This window comes from Panthera leo, chromosome A1 (genome assembly GCF_018350215.1).
Source record: "Panthera leo isolate Ple1 chromosome A1, P.leo_Ple1_pat1.1, whole genome shotgun sequence".
NCBI lineage: Eukaryota > Metazoa > Chordata > Mammalia > Carnivora > Felidae > Panthera > Panthera leo.
The window spans coordinates 87,740,347-87,765,383 of NC_056679.1; the positions used below are offsets into that span (position 1 = coordinate 87,740,347).

A 25,037-nucleotide genomic window follows, 5' to 3' on the forward strand; every position below is an offset into this window, starting at 1 on the left:
TTGCCCCTGTTTAGCTTTTGCTATTTTCCTTGATAAGAGCAAGCCGCAGACTGAGAGACATGTGGTGAAGTATATTTGTACCTGACCTTCAGCCTAAAGCAAAACTGACCCACAGATATGGGGACAAGAAAACACATTTGTTGTCATAACCCACTGAAATTTGTAGAGTTTTATTTTATCTTGCATTATTATATCAATAACTTATCAACAATAAAAAATATTTTGTGAGGTCCTATAACATTTCATTTGCTTTTGTTTTCCTTGTCTTCTTTTGGTTCAACTAGAACAGTCATAGCCATGGAGGGAGAAAATGAGACATTAACAACAGATTTTATTCTCTCAGGACTCTTCCCCAATATGAAGTATGTCAGCATCCTTATCTACATTATCATCCTGATCTACCTTGCTGCAGTCACTGGGAATATCATTCTGTTCTTTCTCATATGGATAGACATGAGGCTCCACACTCCAATGTACTTTCTACTCAGCCAGCTGTCTTTCATAGATCTGGCCCTCATCAGCAGCACTGTTCCAAAGATGATGATAAACTTTTTCTCTGGAAGAAAAGACATCACACGTCTTGCCTGTGGAATCCAGATATTTTTCTTCTTTACTCTTGGGGGTGCTGAATGCATCCTCTTGACCCTTATGGCTTATGACCGATATGTAGCTGTCTGTAACCCTTTGAGATACGTAGTCATTATGAACCACAGGGTCTGTCTGCAAATGACCATAGTGTCTTGGATTGGGGGCATATTAGCTTCCACAGCCCACACATTCTATACCATGAATCTACCTATCTGTGGTTCCAGAGAAATCCACCATTTCTTCTGTGAGATGCCAGCAATCATGAAGATCTCATGCAAAGACACTTCCACCTATGAGCTGGTGGTCTTAGTGATGGGCATTGCTTTTATCATTGTCCCTTTTGGACTTATCATGGCTTCCTACACTTTCATCTTCCTTGTTGTTCTTCATATAAAATCTTCCCATGGCAGGAACAAAGCCTTGGCCACGTGCTCATCTCATCTTACAGTGGTAAGTTTTTATCTAGGACCATGTGTTTATATGTACATGACACCGGGTTTCTCCCACACTCCTGAGCAAGAACAGGCTGTATCTGTATTTTGCACTGTCCTCACACCCATGCTAAATCCACTCATCTACAGCTTGAGAAACAAAGATGTGGTGAGGGCTTTTCAGAAAGTCCTGAGGAAGCATCCAGTCTCTAAACAGAACACATAAATATCAAGGTGGAAAATAGCTATCTAGAGTTAAGGGTAAAGACTCTAGAATCATCCACAGTCACATTTTTTGGCATGAAGAACTTTGCCGTAGCCCTGTTAGCAAATTACCTCATCGATCACTGACAATATTAATTCAATCATAAATACTTTGTTAGAAAGTTTCTCTCAGTTTATGATCATTTGTTTCCAAAATTGATTAACTTAACTGCTGTTCTTCATACCAGTTTATAAGCATAAACAAAGTTCCAATCTTCCCTTTTTGTACCTGCAATATTTAGACATTTCTCAGTGTTCTTGAGTCTTACCTCTGTTGTTGGTGGTGATGCAGGTCTTCTTAATTCCTGTTGTTAGAAGTACAAACTTCTTAGGAAAAATAAGTGTGACTGATATGTAAAAAGGAATTGATCTTATTAAGAAAAACAATAATTCTCTTGAATTCTCTGGCAAACTTGACATGTTGGCTCTATTCTCCCTGCTTGCCTTGTGTATAAATTTTCCCAGTCATTCTCAGATTAGCAAGACTCAGTTTATGTATAGTTCAAAAAGATTCTCCCTTCAGAAATGGATGTACCTAGCTTTGAGTAAAAATAATGCCTACCATTAGCAAGTGTAGTGGGTTTTCTCTTTTTTTATTTTTATTTTTTAATATTTATTTGTTTGAGAGAGAGAGAGAGAATAAGTGGGGGAGGGGCAGAGAGAGAGAGGGAGACACGAAATCTGAAGCAGGCTCCAGGCTCTAAGCTGTCAGCACAGAGCCAGACACAGCGCTCAAACCCACAAACCCTGAGATCATGACCTAAGCAGAAGTCAGACGCTTAACCAATTGAACCACCCAGGCCCCCCAAGAGTTTTATTTTGGTTTAAAGTCTTTGAAAGCTCTCCTTAGCTCTAGCTTCAGATCATTCATCCAGTAAGGGCAGTTGAACTCAAGTTAGAGAGTGAAGATAAATGTCTTAAAAAGCTTTACTTATTTGTCACCTATCTAGAGAAGGTAACCTTTGTCCATGTTATATATTCAACAAACTCTCTGGAATCAGTAAATATTCAGAATTGTCTTTTTCCTTGTGGAATACTTTTAAGCTCTGATGAGACACTGTAATTCATGTATAATAATTGGGTAAGTGGGTCACCTTTGATGCACAGAAATGAAAGCAATTGAAGTATTTTGGGGAATGTAGGTCTATGTAAAGTAATTGTAAGGTTTACCAAAAAATGGAACAGATTGGACCAACAATAAGGTTCAAGTGGCCCATAGAGATGAATAAAGTTTTACAGTTGGTTATATGAATATTAGTGGGGAGTTGCATTGGACTTCTCAAGATGAGACCCATGACTGCATGTGGAAACATGCAAACACAGATTGTTGCATATGACTAGAGTGGATGATGCTTCTACTGGATAGAACATAGAGATGAGCAGGAAAGCTAATCAGCTGCTACTGAGATGATGGGCTGTGAAGGGACCCATGAAAGGCTTGTCTCTGACATTGTGACCATGCAATCTTGGGCAATCCCAACTTTCACATGACAAAAGAGATAAACTTCTGTTAGAATTACGAGTCCCAATAAGGCCCAAGTCAAGATTCTCTTGATGTAGACCAAGTTTTCTTTAGTGTTCTGTGATTAAAGATATGATTCTGATACTAGCCCATATGAATCATAACAAAAGTTTATAAGTGAAATCTATTGCAAAATTCATAATTAACAATAACAAGCCATGGCCCATGGGGAATACAAATTAATTGTAGTATATATTACTTAACACTGCTCACCTCATCAAAAACCAGAAAGCACTCTAAAATCTATTGATGGATATAATGTATGGAAAAAGGCATCTTTGTGCTGTGCTGGTATAAATATATACTGCTATGCATTTTTTTGGAATACAACTTATTAAAATATATATTTCTTCACATTTTTACTCAGGAATTACCCTTTGGAGAATTTTCTGAAATAAATGAAATAAAAAAGTATTAATAATTAACATTTGTACATGCGTAATTTTTGTGGTATTATTTACTCAAAGATTGGCAACAACCAGTCTGATAATGGTTGAATAAATTGTGGTACATCCATATCATGGGGAAATGCACAGCAATTATAAATAAATAATGAATAAAAGCTATTCAAGATAATTAGAAGGATCTTCAGAAAAAAAAAATTTGAGGAAGAGCTCAAGGTTTGAGTGGAGGGGAAAATACATCATAAAAGCTTGTATTTTGGTGGAATAAAATAAACAATGACCTCAAAGCTGCTACATATGTTTACATTTGTTTGGTTTTTTTGAGGGAAACATAAACTTTGTTGGAAGAAGTTAGTACTAAGAAAGCTAACAGATGCTCCTCTCAGAGAGCATCCTCTCTAAGTGACAAAAATAAAGACTTTAATATATTTAGGGAGATAGAATTGCATTACATCTTAGTGGTTTTGTATTTAAAAATTTAAAATTCCCTAAACTTATTTATCAACTAAACACATGTTAGTACCATATAAACATCAGTGGTACAATTTAGCACTCTCAAAGAGATTATGTAATTTAATCCTCAAAATATATTTTTATGATAGGGCAGATGAAGATGTACTCTCAGAGATGATTCATTATGGTTAAGTAATTTTGAGGTCTTTTTCTCTTAGATCTCAACTAGATGGGATTTTCTTTCTTTCTTTTTTTTTAATGCTTATTTATTTTTGAGAGAGAAACAAAGTGTGAAAAGGGGAGGAGCAAAGAGAGAGGAGACACAGAATCCAAAGGAGGTTCCAGGCTCTGAGCTGTCAGCATAGAGCCCAATGCAGGGCTCAAACTCCTGAACTGCAAGATCATGACCTGAGCCTAAGTCAGATGCTCAACTGACTGAGACACTCAGGCACCCCTAGATGAAATATTCAAATAGAAAATCCTAGAGAGAAAACTTTCCTAAAAATCAAAATCAAATAAGAAAATAGACAACTCATTTTCTTTGGATTTTTATTTCTAAGCATATAAAAATGTTCAGTAAATGTCAGTGATGATGATTTCTAATGTATAGTTATCTAAAAGGAAGTTATTTTTCTTATAGATATTACCACATGTGGCTCCTTGGTTTTTGCAGAAGACCCTTTTTTCTACTCCTTATTTTTTTATTTGATAATGTATATGTTTACATTTGTGTGCAAGTGTATTCAATGAGCTTTACTCTAGTTTTATTGAGATATAATGGATTAATATTGCCGAAGTTTATTTTTTATTTTTGTTTAACATTTATTTATTTTTTAAAAATGATTTTATTATTTATTTTTTGAGAGACAGAGTGTGAGCGGGGAAGGGACAGAGAGAGAAAGACAGAATCTGAAGGGGGCTCCAGGCTCTGAGCTGTCAGCACAGAGCCTGATGCAGGGCTTGAACTCACGGGCTGAGAGATCATGACCTGAGCCAAAGTCAGCACTTAACCAACTGAGCCACCCAGGTGCCCCTAACATTTATTTATTTTTGAGAGAGAGAGGAGAGAGAGAGAGAGACAGAGACAGAGAGAGAGAGAGAGAGCAGGGGAGGAGGAGAGAGAGAGGGAGACACAGAATTCGAAGCAGACTCCAGGCTCTGAGCTGTCAGCATAGAGTCCAACATGGGGTTCCAACCCATGAACTGTGAGATCATGTCCTAAGCTGAATTTGGATGTTTAACCGACTGAGCCCCACCCCAATGTTGCCTAAGTTTAAAGTGTACAAGATGATTATTTGGTGCCTGTATAAATTGCAAAATATTTACCACAGTAAAGCATATTAACACATATTTTACTTTAAATAATTATTATTTTCTTGTTGGTGATATGGTGAGAACATTAGAAATTTACTTTCTTTTTTAATATGAAAATTATTGTCAAATTGGTTTCTTTTTTTGATATTTTATTTTATTTTTAAATTTGAATTTTATTTAAAAATTTTAATTTATTTTTATTATTTTTTAAATATGAAATTTATTGTCAAATTGTTTTCTCTACAACACCCAGTGTGCATCCCAACAGGTGCCATCTCTCAATGCCCATCACCCACTATCCCCTCCCTCATCCCCACATCAACCCTTGGTTTTTTCTCAGTATTTAAGATTCCCTTATGGTTTGTCTCCCTCTCTCTCTGTAACTTATTTTGTTTTCCCCCTTCCCCTCCCCGCTGGTCTTCTGTTGAGTTTCTCAGGATCCATGTATGAGTGAAAACATGTGGTATCTGTCTTTCTCTGCCTGACTTATTTCACTTAGCATAACTCTCTCCAGTTCCATCCACGTTGCTACAAAAGGCCATATTTCATTTTTTCTCATGGCCACGTAGTATTCCATTGTGTATATAAACCACAATTTCTTTATCCATTCGTCACTTGATGGACATTGAGGCTCTTTCCATAACTTGGCTATTGTTGAAAGTGCTGCTATAAACATTGGGGTACAAGTGCTCTATGCATCAGCACTCCTGTACCCCTTGGGTAAATTCCTAGCAGTGCTATTGCTGGGTCATAGGGTAGATCTGTTTTTAATTTTTTGAGGAACCTCAACACTGTTTTCCAGAGCAGCTTGACCAGTTTGCATTCCCACCAACAGTGCAAGAGGGTTCCCATTTCTCCACATCCTCTCCAGTGTCTATAGCCTCCTAATTTGTTCATTTTAGCCACTCTGACTGCCATGAGGTGGTATCTCAGTGTGGTTTTGATTTGTATTTCCCTGATGAGGAGTGACGTTGAGAATCTTTTCATGTGCCTGTTGGCCATCTGGTTGTCTTCTTTACAGAAGGGTCTATTCATGTTTTCTGCCCATTTCTTCACTGGATTATTTGTTTTTCAGGTGTGGAGTTCAGTGAGTTCTTTACAAATTTTGGATACTAGCCCTTTGTCCAATATGTCATTTGCAAATATCTTTTCCCACTCCGTTGGTTGCTTTTTAGTTTTGTCAATTGTTTCGTTAGCAGTGCAGAAGCTTTTTATCTTCATGAGGTCCCAATAGTTCATTTTTGCTTTTAATTCCCTTGCCTTTGGGGATGTGTCAAGTAAGAAATTGCTGCGGCTGAGGTCACAGAGGTTTTTTTCCTGCTTTCTCCTCTAGGGTTTTGATGGTTTCCTGTCTCACATTCATGTCCTTCACCCATTTTGAGTTTATTTTTGTCAATGGTGTAAGAAAATGGTCTAGTTTCATTCTTCTGCATGTTGCTGTCCAGTTCTCTCAGCACCATTTGTTAAAGAGAATGTCTTTTTTCCATTGGATACTCTTTCCTGCGTTGTCAAAGATTAGTTGGCCATCCTTTTGTGGGACTAGTTCTGGGGTTTCTAATCTATTCCATTGGTCTATGTGTCTGTTTTTGTGCCAATACCATGCTGTCTTGATGATTACAGCTTTGTAGTAGAGGCTAAGTCTGGGATTGTGATGCCTCCCACTTTGGTCTTCTTCTTCAATATTACTTTGGCTATTCGGGGCTTTTTGTGGTTCCATACAAATTTTAGGATTGCTTGTTCTGGCTTTGAGAAGAATGCTGGTGCAATTTTGATTGGGATTGCATTGAATGTGTAGATAGCTTTGGGTAGTATTGACATTTTGACAATATTTATTCTTCCAATCCATGAGCACGGGATGTTTTTCCATTTCTTTGTATCTTCTTTAATTTCCTTCATAAGCTTTCTATAGCTTTCAGCACACAGATCTTTTACATCTTTGGTTAAGCTTATTCCTAGGTATTTTATGCTTCTTGGTGCAATTGTGAATGGGATCAGTTTCTTGATTTGTCTTTCTGTTGCTTCATTATTAGTATATAAGAATGCAACTGATTTCTGTACATTAATTTTGTTTCCTGTGACTTTGGTGAAACCATGTGTCAGTTCTAGCAGACTTTTGGTGGAGTCTATTGAGTTTTCCATGTATACTATCATGTCATCTGCAAAAAGTGAAAACTTGACTTCATCTTTGCTGATTTCAACGCCTTTGATTTCATTTTGTTGTCTGACTACTTATGCTAGAACTTCCAACACTATGTTAAACAACAGCGGTGAGAGTGAACATCCCTGTCATGTTCCTGATCTCAGGGGGAAACCTCTCAGTTTTTCCCCATGGAGGATGATACTAGCTGTGGGCTTTTCATAAATGCCTTTTATGATGTTAAATATTTTCCTTTTATCCCAACTTTCTCGAGGGTTTTTATTAAGAAATGATGCTGAATTTTGTCAAATGCTTTTTCTGCATCGATTGATGGGATCATATGGTTCTTTTCTTTTCTTTTATTAATGTGATGTATCACATTGATTAATTTGTGAATGTTGAACCAGCCCTGCAGCCCAGGAATGATTCCCACTTGATCATGGTGAATAATTCTTTTTATAGGCTGTTGAACTCCATTTGCTAGTATCTTGTTGAGAATTTTTGCATCCATATTCATCAGGGATATTGGCCTGTAGTTCTTTTTTTTTTTTTTTTTTTTTTTTTTTTGCTGGTCTCTGTCTGGTTTAGGAAGCAAAGTAATGCTGGCTTCATAGAATGAGTATGGAAGTTTTCCTTCCCTTTCTATTTTTTGGAATAGCTTGAGAAGGATAGGTATTATCTCTGCTTTAAATTCTGGTGGAATTCCCCAGGGAAGCCATCTGGTCCTGGACTCTTCTTTGTTTGGAAATTTTTTATAACTGATTCAATTTCTTCATTGGTTATGAGTCTGTTCAAATCTTCTATTTCTTTCTGTTTGAGTTTTTTGGAAGTGTGTGGGTGCTTAGGAATTTGCCCGTTTCTTCTAGGTTGTCCAATTTGTTGGCGTATAATTTTTCATAATATTCCCTGATAATTGCTTGTATTTCTGAGGGAGTGGTTGTAATCTTTCCATTTTCATTCATGATTTTATCTATTTGGGTCCCTTCTCTTTTCTTTTTGAGAAGCCTGGCTAGAGGTTTATGAATTTTATTTATTTTTTCCAAAAACCAACTCTTGGTTTCATTGATCTGCTCCACAGTTGTTTTTTGTTTTTTGTTTTTTTTTTTAGATTCTATATTGTTTATTTTCTCTGATCTTTTTTATTTCTCTTCTTCTGCTGGGTTTGGGGTGTCTTTGTTGTTCTGCTTCTATTTCCTTTAGGTGTGCTGTTAGATTTTGTATTTGGGATTTTTCTTGTTTCTTGAGATAGGCCTGGATTGTAATGTATGTTCTTCTCAGGACTGCCTTTGCTGCATCCCAAAGCGTTTGGATTGTTGTATTTTCATTTTTATTTGTTTCCATATATTTTTAATTTCTTCTCTAATTGCCTGGTTGACGCATTCATTCTTTAGTAGGATGTTCTTTAATCTCCATGCTTTTGGAGGTTTTCCAGACTTTTTCCTGTGGTTGATTTCAAATTTCATAGCATTGTGGTCTGAAAGTGTACATAGTATGATCTCATTCCCTTTATACTTATTAAGGGATGTTTTGTGACCCTGACCCAGTATGTGATCTATCATGGAGAATGTTCCATGTGCACTCGAGAAGAAAGTATATTCTGTTGTTTTGGGATGCAGAGTTCTAAATATATCTTCAAGTACATCTGATCCAATATATCATTCAGGGCCCTTGTTTATTTATTCTCTGTCTGGAAGTTCTATCCATTGTTGTAAGTGGAGTATTAAAGTCCCCTGCCATTACCACATTCTTATCAATAAGTTTGCTTTTGTTTGTGATTAATTGTTTTACATATTTGGGTGTTCTCAAATTTGGCACATAGACATTTATAATTGTTAGTTCTTCCTGATGGATAAACCCTGTAATTATTATATAATACCCTTCTTCATCTCTTGTTACAGCCTTTAATTAAAGTCTAGTTTCTCTGATATAAGTATGGCTACTCCAGCTTTCTTTTGACTTCCAGTAGCATGATAGACAGTTCTCCATCCCCTCACTTTCAATCTGAAGGTGTCCTCAGGTGTAAAATGAGTCTCTTGTAGACAGCAAATAGATGGATCTTGTTTTTTTATTCATTCTGATACCCTATGTCTTTTGGTTGGAGCATTTATTCCACTTACATTCAGTGTTATTATAGAAAGATATGGGTTTAGAGTCATTGTGATATTTGTAGGTTTCATGCTTGAAGTGGTGTCTCTGGTACTTTGGGGTCCTTGAAACATTTCACTCACAGAGTACCCCTTGGATCCCCTTAGGATCCCCTTAGGATCTCCCAAGGATCCCCTTAGGATCTCTTGTAGGGCTGGTTTAGTAGTGATGAATTCCTTCAGTTTTTGTTTGTTTGGGAAGACCTTTATCTCTCCTTCTATTCTGAATGACAGACTTGCTGGGTAAAAGATTCTTGGCTGCATATTTTTCCTGTTCATCACACTGCAGATTTCCTTTCTGGCCTGCCAAGTTTCAGTATATAGGTCTGCTACTACCCTCTTGTGTCTACCTTTGTATGTTAAGACCTGTTTATCTCTAGCTGGTTTCATAATTCTCTCTGTATCTTTATATTTTGCCAGTTTCAGTATGATATGTCGTGCAAAAGATTCATTCAAGTTATGTCCAAAGGGAGTTCTTCGTGCCTCTTGGATTTCAATGCCTTTTTTCTCCCCCAGATTGGGGAAGTTCTCAGTTGTGATTTCTCTCTTCTTCTTCTTAATTCCTATGATTTGGATATTGTTCTGTTTGATTTTATCACTTAGCTCTCTAATTCTCCCCTCATACTCCTGAATTTTTTTTTTATCTCTCTTTTTCTCAGCTTCCTCTTTTTCCATAGTTTTATCTTCTAATTCACCTATTCTGTCCTCTGCATCTTCAATCCCAACTGTGGCCACTTCCATTTTATTTTGCACCTCATTTACAGCGTTTTTTAACTCATTGTGACTATTTTTTAGTCCCTTGATCTCTGTAGCAATAGATTCTCTGCTGTCCTCTATGCTTTTTGAAACCCCATGATTGATTTTATGACTATTATTCTAAATTCTTGTTCCATTATATTGCTTAAATCGGTTTTGATCAATATGTTACCTGTCGCTACTTCCTGGAATTTCTTTTCAGGAGAATTCTTCTGTTTCATCATTTTGGCTAGTTTTCTGTCCCTTATGTGTTTTAAAACCTTGTTGTGTGCTCTGCACTTGCAACCACTGCTATATTAAAGGGAGGTCATACACTGTCCAGGGCCTGGCCCTTCAGGAGGTGTTTTTTAGAGATTGTTACTTGCTCTCTGTCATTGTGACTTTGGTTATTTTATTACCCTACTCATATTAATTTATTTGTTCCTTGGAGTAGCCTTGTAAAGAAAACAGATAGACAAACAGGAGGCAAAAATGTGCAAACACACACACAAAAGAAACAAACAAATAAACAAAAACAAAAACCTAAAGACTAAAAAAACACCCCAAAACACTGACTACAAGTAAAGAAGAGGGTGGAGGCTGTGCTAATGGAAGAGCACATACAAAGAGAAAAATTACGGGAGTGGCATGGGGGGTAGGGGAGAAAAAATAAACATTGATTAGGCAGAGAGACTGAAAGGCTTAATCCAGAGAGACAGAAAGGAAAATAAAGGAGGAGGTGAGGAAAATGAAATGAAGATAAAGTTACCCAGACAGAGAAACTATATGACTTGATTATTCCAGAGAGTGAGAAAGGAGTGTAAAGCAGGAGGTGTAGAACGTGTTTCAAGACATTGGGTTAAATACGTCTGTTTAGACAGACCAATAACCAGAGTAAACAGCTTAGGGGAGGGAAGAGATAAGGAGGAGAAATGGGTTGGGGGAGTATATGTCTATATATCCAGAATTAACCTAGAGTCAATCCAGGCAATGCTGCATTGTTTGTCGGGAGGAGCTGTCTGCAGGGTCTGTGCTGCTCAGGTGGATAGGCAGTTACAGTTACCCAGTGCAAAGGGGCGTGGTTTGGTGTGATCTGGACCCACCTCCACTGTGGCCCCCAGGAGTGATCCATGAGGCCCCACCTTGGTCGTGGTGGGGCGGGGGGGGGGGGGGGGGGGGGTGGCCAGAAATGGTAATCCCACAGTCTCTTCTCCACGGAGCCAGATCCGGTTGACTCAATTGGAGTCATTCTCACTGTGCTGTGGGTGCATAAGGGGCAGTCCTTCTCTCTCTGCCGTCTTCCCTGACCTTGTGCTTGGCTAGGATTCAAAGTCCCACTCCTTGGGCTCTGGCACACCTCTCAGTGTGGCGATATGTGGTCCAGGCTGGCTTTGTCTGGGCCAAAGCACTTCAGGGAGGACTGCATTCTCCTACTGAAGACTGAGCTGCAGCCCTCACCATCACGAGCCCTGGGGTCCGGATGCAGGCAGACTTTATCTTTTTCCACAGCACTCCAGGAAACGGCGGCCTTTTCCTCCTGCAGACTGCGCCCTTGGCCCAGCCACTGCACCTGGGGTTGGTGGACGCAGGCAGGTTCTGTACTATCGCACAGCCCTCTAGGGAGGGAACCACTTTCTCCAGCTGTGGAATGAGCCCCTGACCTACAACCGCACCCAGGCCTGACTCCCTTCCTCCCCAGGTGGGCGAACTGGCCCCAGTCTGAAGAAAACCCCACAGTTAGAGATCGGATGCCTTTCTGTCTCAGTCCGAGGTCTTTCTCCTGTCCACATAAGGTCCTGCACTTCCCTAGCTGCTCTTTATTTTTCCTTTGTCTCTCCGCAGAAGGAGAGACACTCCCCTCCCCTCCGTGCCCATGAGGCTTTTTTTTTTTTTTTTATCTCCCCCAGTTCGCAGTTACCCACCTATCTTTTTTCCAGATTTCCCATTTTATTCCTAGTAGATTCAGTCTCTTTTCCTCCCAGGCTCTGGGGTTCAAAGTCCTTTGGCTTCAGCACTTCTTTGTTTGAGAGACGCTGGAAGTATGGATTCCCCCTACTTCCTTTGCCATGTTGGCCCCCAACTCTAGAGCTTTACTTTCAAAGCAAATTTCAAGTTTATAATACAGTGTTATACTAATTTCCGGTGTACAAAATAATGATTCAACAATTCTATATATTTTTCAGTGCTCATCAATATGAGTATATTCTTCGTCCCTTTTATCTATTTCATTCATTCCCCCCACCAGTCTTTCTCTGACATCCCCTAGTTTGTTCACTGTATAAGAGTCTGTCTTTTGTCTCTTTCCCCATTGTTTGTTTTGTTCTGAAATTCCACATATTAGTGAATTTATATAGTATTTGTCTGACTTATTTAACTTAGTACTATACCATTTTGACCTATCCATATTGTTGCAAATGGCAAGATTTTATTCTATCCAATGGCTCATTGTAATATTCCATTGTATATTACTGAGCCATTGGATAAGTGGGTCACCTTTGATGCACAGAAATAAAAGCAATTGGAGTATTTGGGGGAAAGGTGGTCTATGTAAAGTAATTATAAGGTTTACCAAAGAATGGAAGAGATTGGACTATTAATAAGGTTCAAGTGACTTGATGTGATATATATGTATATATACATCTTTATCCATTATTTTGTGTATGAACATGTGGGTTGCTTCCATATCTTGGCTATGGTAAATAATATTGCAACAAACATAAGGGAAGTTGTATCTTTTTGTATTAGTATTTTCATTTTCTTTGGGTAAATATCCAATAGTAGAAATTCTGGATCATATGGTAATCTGATTTTTAAATTTTGGAAGAAATTCCATACCGTTTTCCACAATGGCTTCACCAATTTACATTCCCACCAAAAGTGCACAACGGTTCTTTTTTCTCCATATTCTCATCAACACGTGTAATTTTTTTGTGTTTGTGACTTTAGCTTTTCTAACACATGTGGGAAGATATCTCCATTTTGCATTTATTTTTGTATAGTGTAATAAAGTGATCAAGTTTTATTCTTTTCTATGTAGCTGTCTAGTTTTCCCAGCACCATATGTTCAAGAGATTGTCTTTTTCCAATTGGATATTCTTTCCTGCTTTGTCAAAGATTAATTGACCATATAATTATGGATTTATTTCTGGGTTTTCTATTCTGTTCCATTGATCTATGTGTCTATTTTTGTGCCAGTACCACAGTGTGTTGATCACTACAGCTTTATAGTATAACATGAAGGCTGGATTTGTGATGCCTCCAACTTTACTTTTCTTTCCAAGTTTGGTTTCTCTATTCAAGGTCTTTTGTGGTTCCACACAAATTTTAGGATTATTCGTTCTAGTTCTGTGAAAAATGCTGTTGGTATTTGATAGGAGTTGCATTGAATCTCTAGATGGCTTTAAGCGGTATGGACATTTTAACAATATTGGTTCTTAACATGAGCATGGGATATCTTTGCATTTTCCATTTGTTTTGTCAATATATTTTTAAACTTATTTAAATTCAAGTTAGTTAACATACAGTATAGTATTGATTTCAGTAGAACCCAGTGATTCATCACTTACATATGACAGCCAGTGCTCATCCCTACAAGTACCCTCCTTAATGCTCATCATCCATTTAGTTCATTTCCCACCCACCTACCCTCCAGAAATCCTCAGTTAGTTCTCTGTCTTTAAGAGTCTCTTATGGTTTGTTTCCCTCTCTGTTTTTATGTTATTTTTCTCTCCCTTCCCCTATGTACATCTGTTGTGTTTCTTAAATTCCACATATAAGTGAAGTCACATGTTTTATAGTTCTCAGAGTATGGGTCTTTCACCTCCTTAAGTTGGTTTTTAGATATTTTATTCTTTTTGGTGCATTTATAAATGAGATTTTTTTCTTAATTTTACTTTCTAGTATGTCATTATTAGTGTATAAAAATGCAAATGATTTCTGGGCATTGATTTTTGTATCCTGCAATCTTATTTAATTCATTTATCAGTTCTAGTAGTTTTTTTGGTGGAGACTTTTGGGTTTTCTATATATGTAGTATCATGTCATCTTCAAATAGTGGAAGTTTTACTTCTTCCTTACCAATTTGGATACCTTTTATTTTATTTTGTTGTCTGATGGCTGTGTCTAGGACTTCCAGTACCATATTGAATTAAAGTAGTGAGAGTGGACCTTCTTATCTTTTTCTTGATCTTAGAATTAAATTCCTCCGTTGTTCACCATTAAGAATGATGTTAGCTGTGGGTTTTCTTTTCTTTCCTTTTCTTTCCTTTCCTTTCCTTTTCTCTTCTCTTCTCTTCCTTTCTTTCTTTTCTTTTCTTTCTTTCTTTCTCTCTCTCTCTGTCTCTCTCTCTCTCTCTCTTTCTTTCTTTCTTCTTTAAGTTAAAGTTAGTTAACAAACAGTGTAGTATTCGCTTTTGGGAATAGAACCCAGTGACTCATCACTTCCATATAATACCCAGTGCTCATCCCAACAATTGCCCTCCTTAATACTCATCACCCATTTTAGCCCATCCCCCACCTACTTCCCCTCTAGCAGCTCTCACTTTGTTCTCTGTATTTAAGAGTCACTTATAGTTTGCCTCCCTCTCTGTTTCTTTTTTGTTTTGTTTTGTAAAATTAAAAAGAATGTTTATTTATTTTTGAGACACAGAGAGAGAGAGAGAGAGATGGAAAGACAGAGCAGGAGTCGGGGAGGGGCAGAGAGAGAGAGAAACACAGAATCTGAAGCAGGCTCCAGACTCCGAGCTGTCAGCACAGAGCCCGATGTAGGGCTCAAACTCACAAACTGCAAGATCATGACCTGAACCAAAGTTGGTTGCTTAACCAATTGAGACACCCAGGTGCCCCTTCTCCCTCTGTGTTTTAATCTTATATTTCCTTCCCTTCCCCTATGTTCATGTGTTGAGTTTCTCAAATTCCACATATGAGTGAAATAATATGATATCTTTCTCACACTGACTTATTTCACTTAACATAATACTCTCTGGTTCTATTCGTGTTGTTTCAAATGGCAAGATTTCATTCTTTTCCTTACTGAGTAGCATTCCATTGTGTATATATATATATATATATATACATTATATATGTATATAATGTGTATATATATATATATATATATATATATATATATATACCACATCTTTTTTATCCATTCATCAGCAGATGGCTTTTTGGGCTCTTTCCATAAATTGGCTATGGTTGATAATGCTACTATAAACATTGGGGTGCACGTGCCCCTTCCAATCAGCATTTATTTTTATTTTTATTTATTTGTTTTTAAACTTTATTATTTTAAATTTACATCCAAATTAGTTAACATATAGTGCAACAATGACTTCAGGAGTAGATTCCTTAATGCCCCTTACCCATTTACCCCATCCCCTTTCCCAAAACCCCTTCAGTAACCCTCTGTTTGTTCTCCATATTTATGAGTCTCTTCTGTTTTGTCCCCTTCCCTGTTTTTATATTTTTGTTTCCCTTCCCTTATGTTCATTTGTTTTGTCTCTTAAAGTCCTCATATGAGTGAAGTCATATGATATTTGTCCTTCTCTGAATGACTAATTTCACTTAGCATAATACCCTCCAGTTCCATCCACATAGTTGCAAATGGCAAGATTTCATTCTTTTGGATTGCTGAGTAATACTCCATTGTATATATATACCAGTTCTTTTTTTGCATTTTATTTATTTTTTGATATGAAATTTATTGTCAAATCGGTTTCCATACAACACCCGGGGCTCATCCCAAAAGGTGCCATCCTCAATACCCATCACCCACCCTCCCCTCCCTCCCACCCCCCATCTACCCTCAGTTTGTTCTCAGTTTTTAAGAGTCTCTTAGGCTTTGGCTCACTCCGTCTCTAACCTCTCTTTTTTTTTTTTTTTTCATCCTCTCCCCCACAGACTTCTGTTAAGTTTCTCAGGATCCACATAAAAGTGAAAACACATGGAATCTGTCTTTCTCTGTATGACTTATTTCACTTAGCATAACACTCTCCAGTTCCATCCACATTGCTACAAAAGGCCATATTTCATTCTTTCTCATGGCCACGTAGTATTCCATTGTGTATATAAACCACAATTTCTTTATCCATTCGTCGCTTGATGGACATTGAGGCTCTTTCCATAATGTGGCTATTGTTGAAAGTGCTGCTAAAACATTGGGGTACAAGTGCCCTATGCATCAGCACTCCTGTATCCGTTGGGTAAATTCCTAGCAGTGCTATTGCTGGGTCATAGGGTAGGTCTATTTTTAATTTTTTGAGGAACCTCCACACTGTTTTCCAGAGCAGCTTGACCAGTTTGCATTCCCACCAACAGTGCAAGAGGGTTCCCGTTTCTCCACATCCTCGCCAGCATCTATAGCCTCCTGATTTGTTCATTTTAGCCACTCTAACTGGCGTGAGGTGGTATGTGAGTGTGGTTTTGATTTGTATTTCCTGATGAGGAGTGACGTTGAGCATCTTTTCATGTGCCTGTTGGCCATCTGGCTGTCTTCTTTACAGAAGGGTCTATTCATGTCTTCTGCCCATTTCTTCACTGGATTATTTGTTTTTCAGGTGTGGAGTTTGGTGAGTTCTTTATAGATTTTGGATACTAGCCCTTTGTCCAATATGTCATTTGCAAATATCTTTTCCCATTCCGTTGGTTGCCTTTTAGTTTTGTTGGTTGTTTCCTTTGCAGTGCAGAAGCATTTTATCTTCATGAGGTCCCAATAGTTCATTCTTGCTTTTAATTCCCTTGCCTTTGGGGATGTGTCAAGTAAGAAATTGCTGCAGCTGAGGTCACAGAGGTTTTTTTCCTGCTTTCTCCTCTAGGGTTTTGATGGTTTCCTGTCTCACATTCAGGTCCTTCATCCATTTTGAGTTTGTTTTTGTGAATGGTGTAAGAAAGTGGTCTAGTTTCATGCTTCTGCATGTTGCTGTCCAGTTCTCTCAGCACCATTTGTTAAAGAGACTGTCTTTTTTCCATTGGATATTCTTTCCTGCTTTGTCAAAGATTAGTTGGCCATCTTTTTGTGGGTCTAGTTCTGGGGTTTCTATTCTATCCTGTTGGTCTATGTGTCTGTTTTTGTGCCAATACCATGCTGTCTTGATGATTACAGCTTTTAGTAGAGGCTAAGGTCTGAGATTGTGATGCCTCCTGCTTTGGTCTTCTTCAAAATTACTTTGGCTATTCGGAGCCTTTTGTGGTTCCATATGAATTTTAGGATTGCTTGTTCTAGTTTCAAGAAGAATGCTGGTGCAATTTTGATTGGGATTGCATTGAATGTGTAGATAGCTTTGGGTAGTATTGACATTTTGACAATATTTATTCTTCCAATCCATGAGCATGGAATGTTTTTCCATTTCTTTATATCTTCTTCAATTTCCTTCATAAGCTTTCTATAGTTTTCAACTTACAGATCTTTTATATCTTTGATTAGATTTATTCCTAGGTATTTTATGCTTCTTGGTGCAATTGTGAATGGGATCAGTTTCTTTATTTGTCTTTCTCTTGCTTCATTATTTGTGTATAAGAATGCAACTGATTTCTGTACATTGATTTTGTATCCTGCAACTTTGCTGAATTCATGTATCAGTTCTAGCAGACTTTTGGTGGAGTCTATCGGGTTTTCCATGTATAATATCATGTCATCTGCAAAAAGTGAAAGCTTAACTTCATCTTTGCCAATTTTGATGCCTTTGATTTCATTTTGTTGTCTGATTGCTTATGCTGGAACCTCCAACACTATGTTAAACAACAGCTGTGAGAGTGAACATCCCTGTCGTGTTCCTGATCTCAGGGAGAAAGCTCTCAGTTTTTCCCCATGGAGGATGATACTAGCTGTGGCCTTTTCATAAATGGCTTTGATGATGTTTAAGTATGTTCCTTCTATCCTGACTTTCTCGAGGGTTTTGATTAAGAAAGGATGCTGAATTTTGTCAAATGTTTTGTCTGCATCAATTGACAGGATCATATGGTTCTTATCTTTTCTTTTATTAATGTGATGTATCACATTGATTGGTTTGCAAATGGTGAACCAGCCCTGAGCCCAGGAATGATTCCCACTTGATCATGGTGAATAATTCTTTTTATATGCCATTGAATTCGATTTGTTAGTATCTTGTTGAGAATTTTTGTATCCTTGTTCATCAGTGATATTGTCCTGTAAATCTCCTTTTTAGTGGGGTCTTTGTCGGGTTTTGGAATCAAGGTAATGCTGGCTTTATGGAATGAGTTTGGAAGCTTTTCTTCCATTTATATATTTTTTGGAACAGTTTGAGGAGAATAGATATTAACTGTTCTGTAAATGTTTGGGATAATTCCCCTGGAAACCCATCTGGCCTGGCAGATTGGGAGATTTTTGATAACTGATTTAATTTCTTTGCTCGTTATGGGCCTGTTCAAATTTTCTGTTTCTTCCCATTTGAGTTTTTGTAGTGTGTGTGTCTAGGACTTTGTCCATTTCTTCCAGATTTTCCAGTTTGTTGACATATAATTTTTCACAGTGTTCTATTACAATTGTTTGTCTTTCTGTGGTGTTGGTTGTGGTCTCTCCTCTTTCATTCATGATTTTATCTATTTAGGTCTTCTCTCTTATCTTTTTGAGAAGTTTGGCTAAGGGTCTATCAGTTTTGTTTATCCTTTCAAAAAACCAGTTCTTAGATTCATTGATCTCTTCTGAGATTCATTAATGTCTTCTACTGTATTTTTGGATTCTATATGGTTTATTTCTGCTCTAATCTTTTTTATTTCTGTTCTTCTGCTGTCTTTGAACTCTCTTTGCTACTACCTTTCTAGTTCCTTTAGGTGTGAGATTATGTATTTGAGACCTTTCTTGCTTTTTGAGATCGGCCTGAATTCCAATTTAATTGCCTCTTAGGACTGCCTTGCTGCATCTCAAATGTTTGGACTGTGTGTTTCCATTTGCTTCCATGTATTTTTTAATTTCTTCTTTAATTTACTGGTTAACATATGCATTCATTAGTAAGATATTTTTTAACCTCCGTTGTGGGGAATACGCTTAGGAATTCCCTGAGCTTGCACTGATGGATTAACAAGGCATAAAGAATTAGAAAGCCATAGGATGTACACACCCAAGTTTTGGTAAACAAGATTAGGTAAGTAAGATTAGGTAAATGGTACAAAGGCCCCAAGAATAGGACAAAGGTATAGGAATAGGGAATCTCAGGATGAAAACATCCAAGATGAGGTAAAAAAGATTAAGTAATCAGGGAGGAAGTGCTCCCAGCTTAGTACTATAGAAGAAAGCTGCTTTCACAGGAAAGAAAGACCAAAGTAGGTAAACAGGTAAATAAAGCTATCACCAAAGCAGGGTCAAGTTGCCCAGAGCATAGCTAATTAGGAAAAGAAAGGTGCCTTGTTGACCCTGAGGTAGCATGCTCTGTCTTTGTTGTCCCCTAGGCCAGTTTAGGTAAAAGGAGGTGGGGCCTCATGTCTGTTGTAAACAACCTTCCACCCAAACCTTCTTTTCCCCATGCCCGTGAGTTAATGTTCACAACTTCATTGTCTCTTTGTGCATGCCCATCATACTTGTAAGACTTCTGATTTTAATAAAAACGGAGAAAGGACCCTTACTCCAGGCTCTTGTCTCCTCCTGGACAAGAGAGAGACAAGCCTCTCTCAAAATTTAATCCTGCATCCCACCCTCTTGCTGGACGAGGGAGAACTCTAGACCCAGAGTCTATGACACTCCATGTATTTAAAGGCTTTCCAATTTTTTTCTTGTGGTTGATTTCACGTTTAATCGTGTTGTGATCTGAAAATATGCATGGTATATCTTGATATTTATGTACCTTAATGGCTGATTTTTGACCCAATATGTGATTTATTCTGGAGAATATTTCATGTGCACTTGAGAACAATGTGTATTCTGTTGCTTTAGGATGAAATGTTCTAAATGTTCTGTTAAGTCCATCTGGTCCAGTGTGTAATTCAAAGTCATTGTTTCCTTGTTGATTTTCTGTTTAGATGATCTGACCATTGTTGTAAGTGGAGTATCAAAGTCTCTTACCATCATGGTATTTCTATCAATGAGTTTCTTTTTGTTTGTAATTAATTGGTTTATATATTTGGGCGCTCCAAGTTGAGGGCATAAATATTTACAGTTATTAGATCTTCTTGATGAATAGACCCACAATTATTGTATAATGCCCTTCTTCATCTCTTGTTACAGTCTTTTTTTAAAAAAAATCTAGTTTGTTTGATATAAGTGTGGCTATTCCAGCATTTTTTGTTCTCCAGTATCATGATAGATGGTTCTCCATCCCTTCACTTTCAATACCCAGGTGTATTTAGGTCTAAAATAAGTCTCTTGTAGGCAGCATATAGATGGATCTTGTTTTTTAATCTATTCTGATACCCTATGTCTTTTGATTGGAGCAATTTGTCCATTTACATCTAGAATGATTATTGAATAATATGAATTTAGTGCCATTGTATTGCTTGTAGTATGGTAATCCTGGTGATGTTCTCTGATCCTTTCTAGTCTTTATTGCTTTGGTATTCTCTCTCTCTCTCTCTCTCTCTCTCTCTCTCTCTCTCTCCTCAGAGATTCCCCCTTAAATTTTCTTGTGGGGCTGTTTAGTGGTATGAACTCCTTTAGCTTTTGTTTATCTGGGAAACTCTGTCCTTCTATTCTGAATTCCAGCTTTGCTGGATAAAGGATTCTTGGCTCCATATTTTCCCCACTGAGCACATTGAATATTTCTTGCCACTCTCTCTTGGTTTGCCAAGTTTCAGGGGACAGGTATGCTACTAATCTTATTGCCTGCCGTTTTAGGTTAAGGACATTTTGTCCCTAGCTGTTTTCAGAATTCTCTTTTTATCATTGTATTTTGCAAGTTTAACTCTGATATGACTTGGTGTTGACCTGTTTTTGTTGATTTTCAGGGAAGTTCTCTGTGCCTCGTGGACTTGGTTGCCTGTTTCCTTCCCCAGATTGGGGAAGTTCTCAACTATAATTTCTTCAAGTAAACCTTCTGCCCCTTTCTTTCCCTCTTCTTCTGGGACTCCTATGATATGGATAGTGTTTTGTTTAATGTAATCAGTTCCCTAAGTCTTGCCTCATAATCTAATAATTTCCTTTCCCTCTTTTTTCAGCTTCAGTATTTTTCATAATTTTATCTTCTATTTCACTTATTCTTTCCTCTGCTTCTTCAATCATCTATGTCACTGTATCGAGTTTGTTTTGCAACTCAGCTATAGCATTTCTAGTTTCATCATGACTAGTTGTTAGGTCTTTGATGTCTGCACCAAGGGTTTCTTTGGCATCTTCTATGCTTTTTTTCAAACCCAGCTTGTAGTCTTATGAATGTTGTTCTAAGCTCTTATTCATGTATATTGTTTATATATCTATTTTGAGCAAGTTCCTGGCTATAATTTCTTCTTGAACTTTACTTTGGGAGAATTCCTTCCATTTGTCATTTTGACTAAGTTTCTATTTTTTTTTTTTTGTATGTTTTGAACACTCATTATGCTTCCTGCACCTGAGAGTTCTACTATGTTAAAAAGGGGTCATATGCTGTCCTAAACCTGACACTCCAGGAAGTGTTTCTTATGTATGCTGTTTGGACTCTGCTGTTGCATTTTGGCTGTTTTTTCCTACCAGTCAGTTTTATATAGATCTCCCACTTGATTGCAGTGGTGTAGTTTTGGACCTTTAGATGTGCTTTTGTTTGTTTGTTGATATAACCCTGGGGAAAAAAAGGAGGGGAATCCCAGTCCAAAAAGAAAAAGAAGAAAAGAAAAGAAAAGAAAAGAAAAGAAAAGAAAAGAAAAGAAAAGAGAGAGAAAGGAAAGGACAAAAAAAAAACCCTCCAGAAAAGCAAATCTATAATTTTGTTTTCAGAGAAAAAGAAAGGCATAAAAAAGAAAAAAGAAAAAATAGAAGGGGAAAAAAACAACAAAAAAGAAAAGAATACAAAAGTATGAACCAAAAAACGAGAAAGGGAAATGAAAAAAAAAAAAACAACAACAGAAACTACAAGCCTGATTGTAGAAAGAAACAAGGGAAGAAGAAGGGAAGGAGAAAGAAACAAAGAGAAAATAACTGTAAGTTTCATTTTGAAGCCCTGAAATGTCAGTGCAGTTAGTGCATTGAGAATACTGGCTGTGTTAGTCTTCTGGAGGAGATTCTGATTGCTTTGGCTCAGAGTCAGTCTTGCACCAGCAAATAAGCAGTTGCCAGGCAAGGGGGAGAAGGGCTTGTGTAAGCAGGTCCTGCCTCCACTGAGGGTGACTGCCTTACTCTCTGAAGTTCCACCCTGATAGTGTTGGGCAGAAAATGGTGCCACCCCCATCTCTCATCCCTGGACTGGGGATCTCACACCTCTCACAGTTCAGGCAGCTGTCACAGAATGGGAAGGACAGTCAGCTTGCTCTGTGCCACAGCTCTTCTGTGTTTTCTTTCTTTGGCATACTGTTGGGATTCAAAACCCAAAGTCTTAAAGTACCCAGCACCACACACATCCACTCCTTTCTTCTGCAATAGAGCTGCTCCATGCTGTGTGAAGTCCTCTGTTCCTGAGAAACAGTCCCAAACCCACACAGTGTGCAGAATCTATGGTGTAGTGCCACTAAAAACAGCTAAAGTTATGTTCCCTTTGGGTGCACATCGTCCCCTGCTGATGAAAGGCCTTTGGCTGGCGCCTGAAGAGATTTTTGTCCTTGGGGAGGCAATATACCCTCTTTCTGAAGTACTCCATCCAAGAAGGGGACTGTTCTCTCCCAGTGTTCCCTAGAGATCCCTACACCAACCTATGCACTCCGGGGCCAGGTCCCTCCTCCCCAGGAGAATGTGCCACAGCTCCACTCTTGAGAAAGTTGTACAAAACCAAGAGTTTGAGGTCTAGACACTTGAAAAAAGAACTGGGACACTGGTCCAGAGAGGTTTTCCTCTTGTGCTAACTCAATGCTGCATTTTATAACCCTTTTTCATTCTCTCCCCTTTGCCTCTCCACATAAGGAGTTCCCTCCTTTCTACACGACGGCCACTTTTTCTCTACCCCCGTACACCATACCCCCGTACACCTCGCACCTGTCAAACTGTGTCCTTCCAATTATGGAGATCTTTCTGAGTCTACAGATTGATTTCCGGGGTATTCCAAGTGATCTGATCTCAGTACAGCTGTGTTTGAGGGATGAAGAAAGTTGAGGGTCCCCCTACAGATGGAGGGGTGGTGGAGGGTCCCCCACCATCTTAACTCTTCCTAGACCATTGTGTTTTTATTTTAATTTGTCTCTATATATTTTTAAAATTTACTCTTTGCTTTTTGGCTGACCCATTCATTGTTTAGCAGAATGTTATTTAGCCTCTAGGTATTTGTGTTCTTTTGAATTTTGTTCTTGTGACTGATTACTGGTTTCATACAGTTGTGGTTGGAAAAGATGCTTGATATTATTTTAATTTTTTGAGTATGTTGAGACTTGTTTTGTGCCCTGATATTTGCTCTGTTCTGGACAATGTTTCACGTGCACTTGCATAAAATATTTATTCTGTATTTTTTTTTTTATACGGAATGTTTTCAATATGTTTGTTATGTCCATCTGGTGCAGTGAAAGACACTGTTGAAAAACACTGTTTCTTTGTTGATTTTCCGTCTGGATGATACATACATTGATGTATGCATTAATACTGCAGTATTAAAAGCCCTACTATTATTGTATTACTGTCAGTCTCTTGTTTCACTTGCTTCCCATATTTGGCTGCTCCCTTTTGAGTGCATCAGTATTTATCATTATATCCTCTCGCTCAGCCATTCACTTTATCATTATTTAGTGTTCTTCTTTGTCTCTTGCAACAGTGTGTGTTTTAAAGGATGCTTTGTCTGATATAAGTATTCCTCCTCCAGATTTCTTTTAGCTTCCATTCTCCTGGAGCATCTTTTCATATACCTGCTTGCCAAGTGGACATTTTCTTTTGAAAAGTATTTATTCATGTTTGTTGCACATTAAAAAAATGTTTATTTGTTTATTTGGAGAGAGAGAGAGAATCCCAAACAGCCTCCCTGAGTCAGTGCAGAGCCAGATGCAGGGCTTGACCTCTTAAATGCTTGATCAACTGAGCCCCAGGTGCCCCATTTGTTGCCCATTTTTAATCATTTTTATATCTATATATCTATCTATCTATCCATCAACCTTCTGTGTATTATGTGTCTATCTACTGGTCTTTTTGTTTATTTATTTTTTGTTTTGTTTTGTTCTGTTTTTTTATGAAGAGAGCTCTCAGATTTCTAAGCATTCAAGGAAGTCACCTGAATCTGAACAATTCCATCTCTGTCCATGAGGTGGCAATCAGCATTTCTCTCTCAAGCCCATTTCTTTTGTTTTTGTTTTTGTTTTTGTATAAATATTTTAAAATATTTTCTCAAACACTACTTTTTTAAGTTTTTGTCTTAATTCCAGTTAGTTAAAATACAGTGTTATATTACTTTCAGGTGTACAGTATAGTGATTCCACAATTTTATACAACAACCTATGTTCATCACAAGTGCATTTCTAAGTCCTTATCACTTATTTAACAAAATCTCAACCCCCCTTCTGTGAACCATCAGTTTGTTTTGTATCATTAAAAGTCTATTTATTGGTTTGTATCATTCCTTTCCTTTTTTCTTTTGCTTTTTTGTTTTGATTCTTAAATTCCACATATGAGTGAAATCATATGGTATTTGTCTTCCTCTGAGTTACTTATTTTGCTTAGCTTTATACCCTCTACCTCCATCCATGTCATTGCAAATGGCAAGATTTCATTCTTTTTTAAGGATGAATAATATTCCATTATGTGTGTGTATATACATATAAACATACGGCATATATATGTGTGTATGATGTATAAACACAGATATATATGGCACATCTTTTTTTAAAATTTAGTGATTCATCACTTATACATAACAACCAGTGCACATCATAACAAGGATAACACAGCTTCTTTATCTACTGACCTAACTAATGGATACTTGGGTACCACTGCTTCTTTACCTACTGTTCAACTGATGGATACTTAGGCTTTTCCACATTTTGGGTACATAAAAATGCTGCCAT

The 25,037-nt window shown here is 37.6% G+C and overlaps 1 protein-coding gene across 1 annotated transcript; it reads left to right on the plus strand.

Annotated features, from left to right (window-relative positions):
• Positions 1–297: 297 nt before the first annotated feature.
• Positions 298–1,245, plus strand: LOC122229830 (olfactory receptor 2T11-like). The gene has a single exon (XM_042955339.1). The coding sequence runs from the start codon at positions 298–300 to the stop codon at positions 1,243–1,245; it is 948 nt and encodes a 315-aa protein (XP_042811273.1).
• The last annotated feature ends 23,792 nt before the right edge of the window (positions 1,246–25,037 follow it).

Bases quoted from the DNA above. Each gene is read 5' to 3' on its own strand.
- LOC122229830 (XM_042955339.1), top strand. From the start codon at position 298: ATGGAGGGAGAAAATGAGACATTAACAACAGATTTTATTCTCTCAGGA.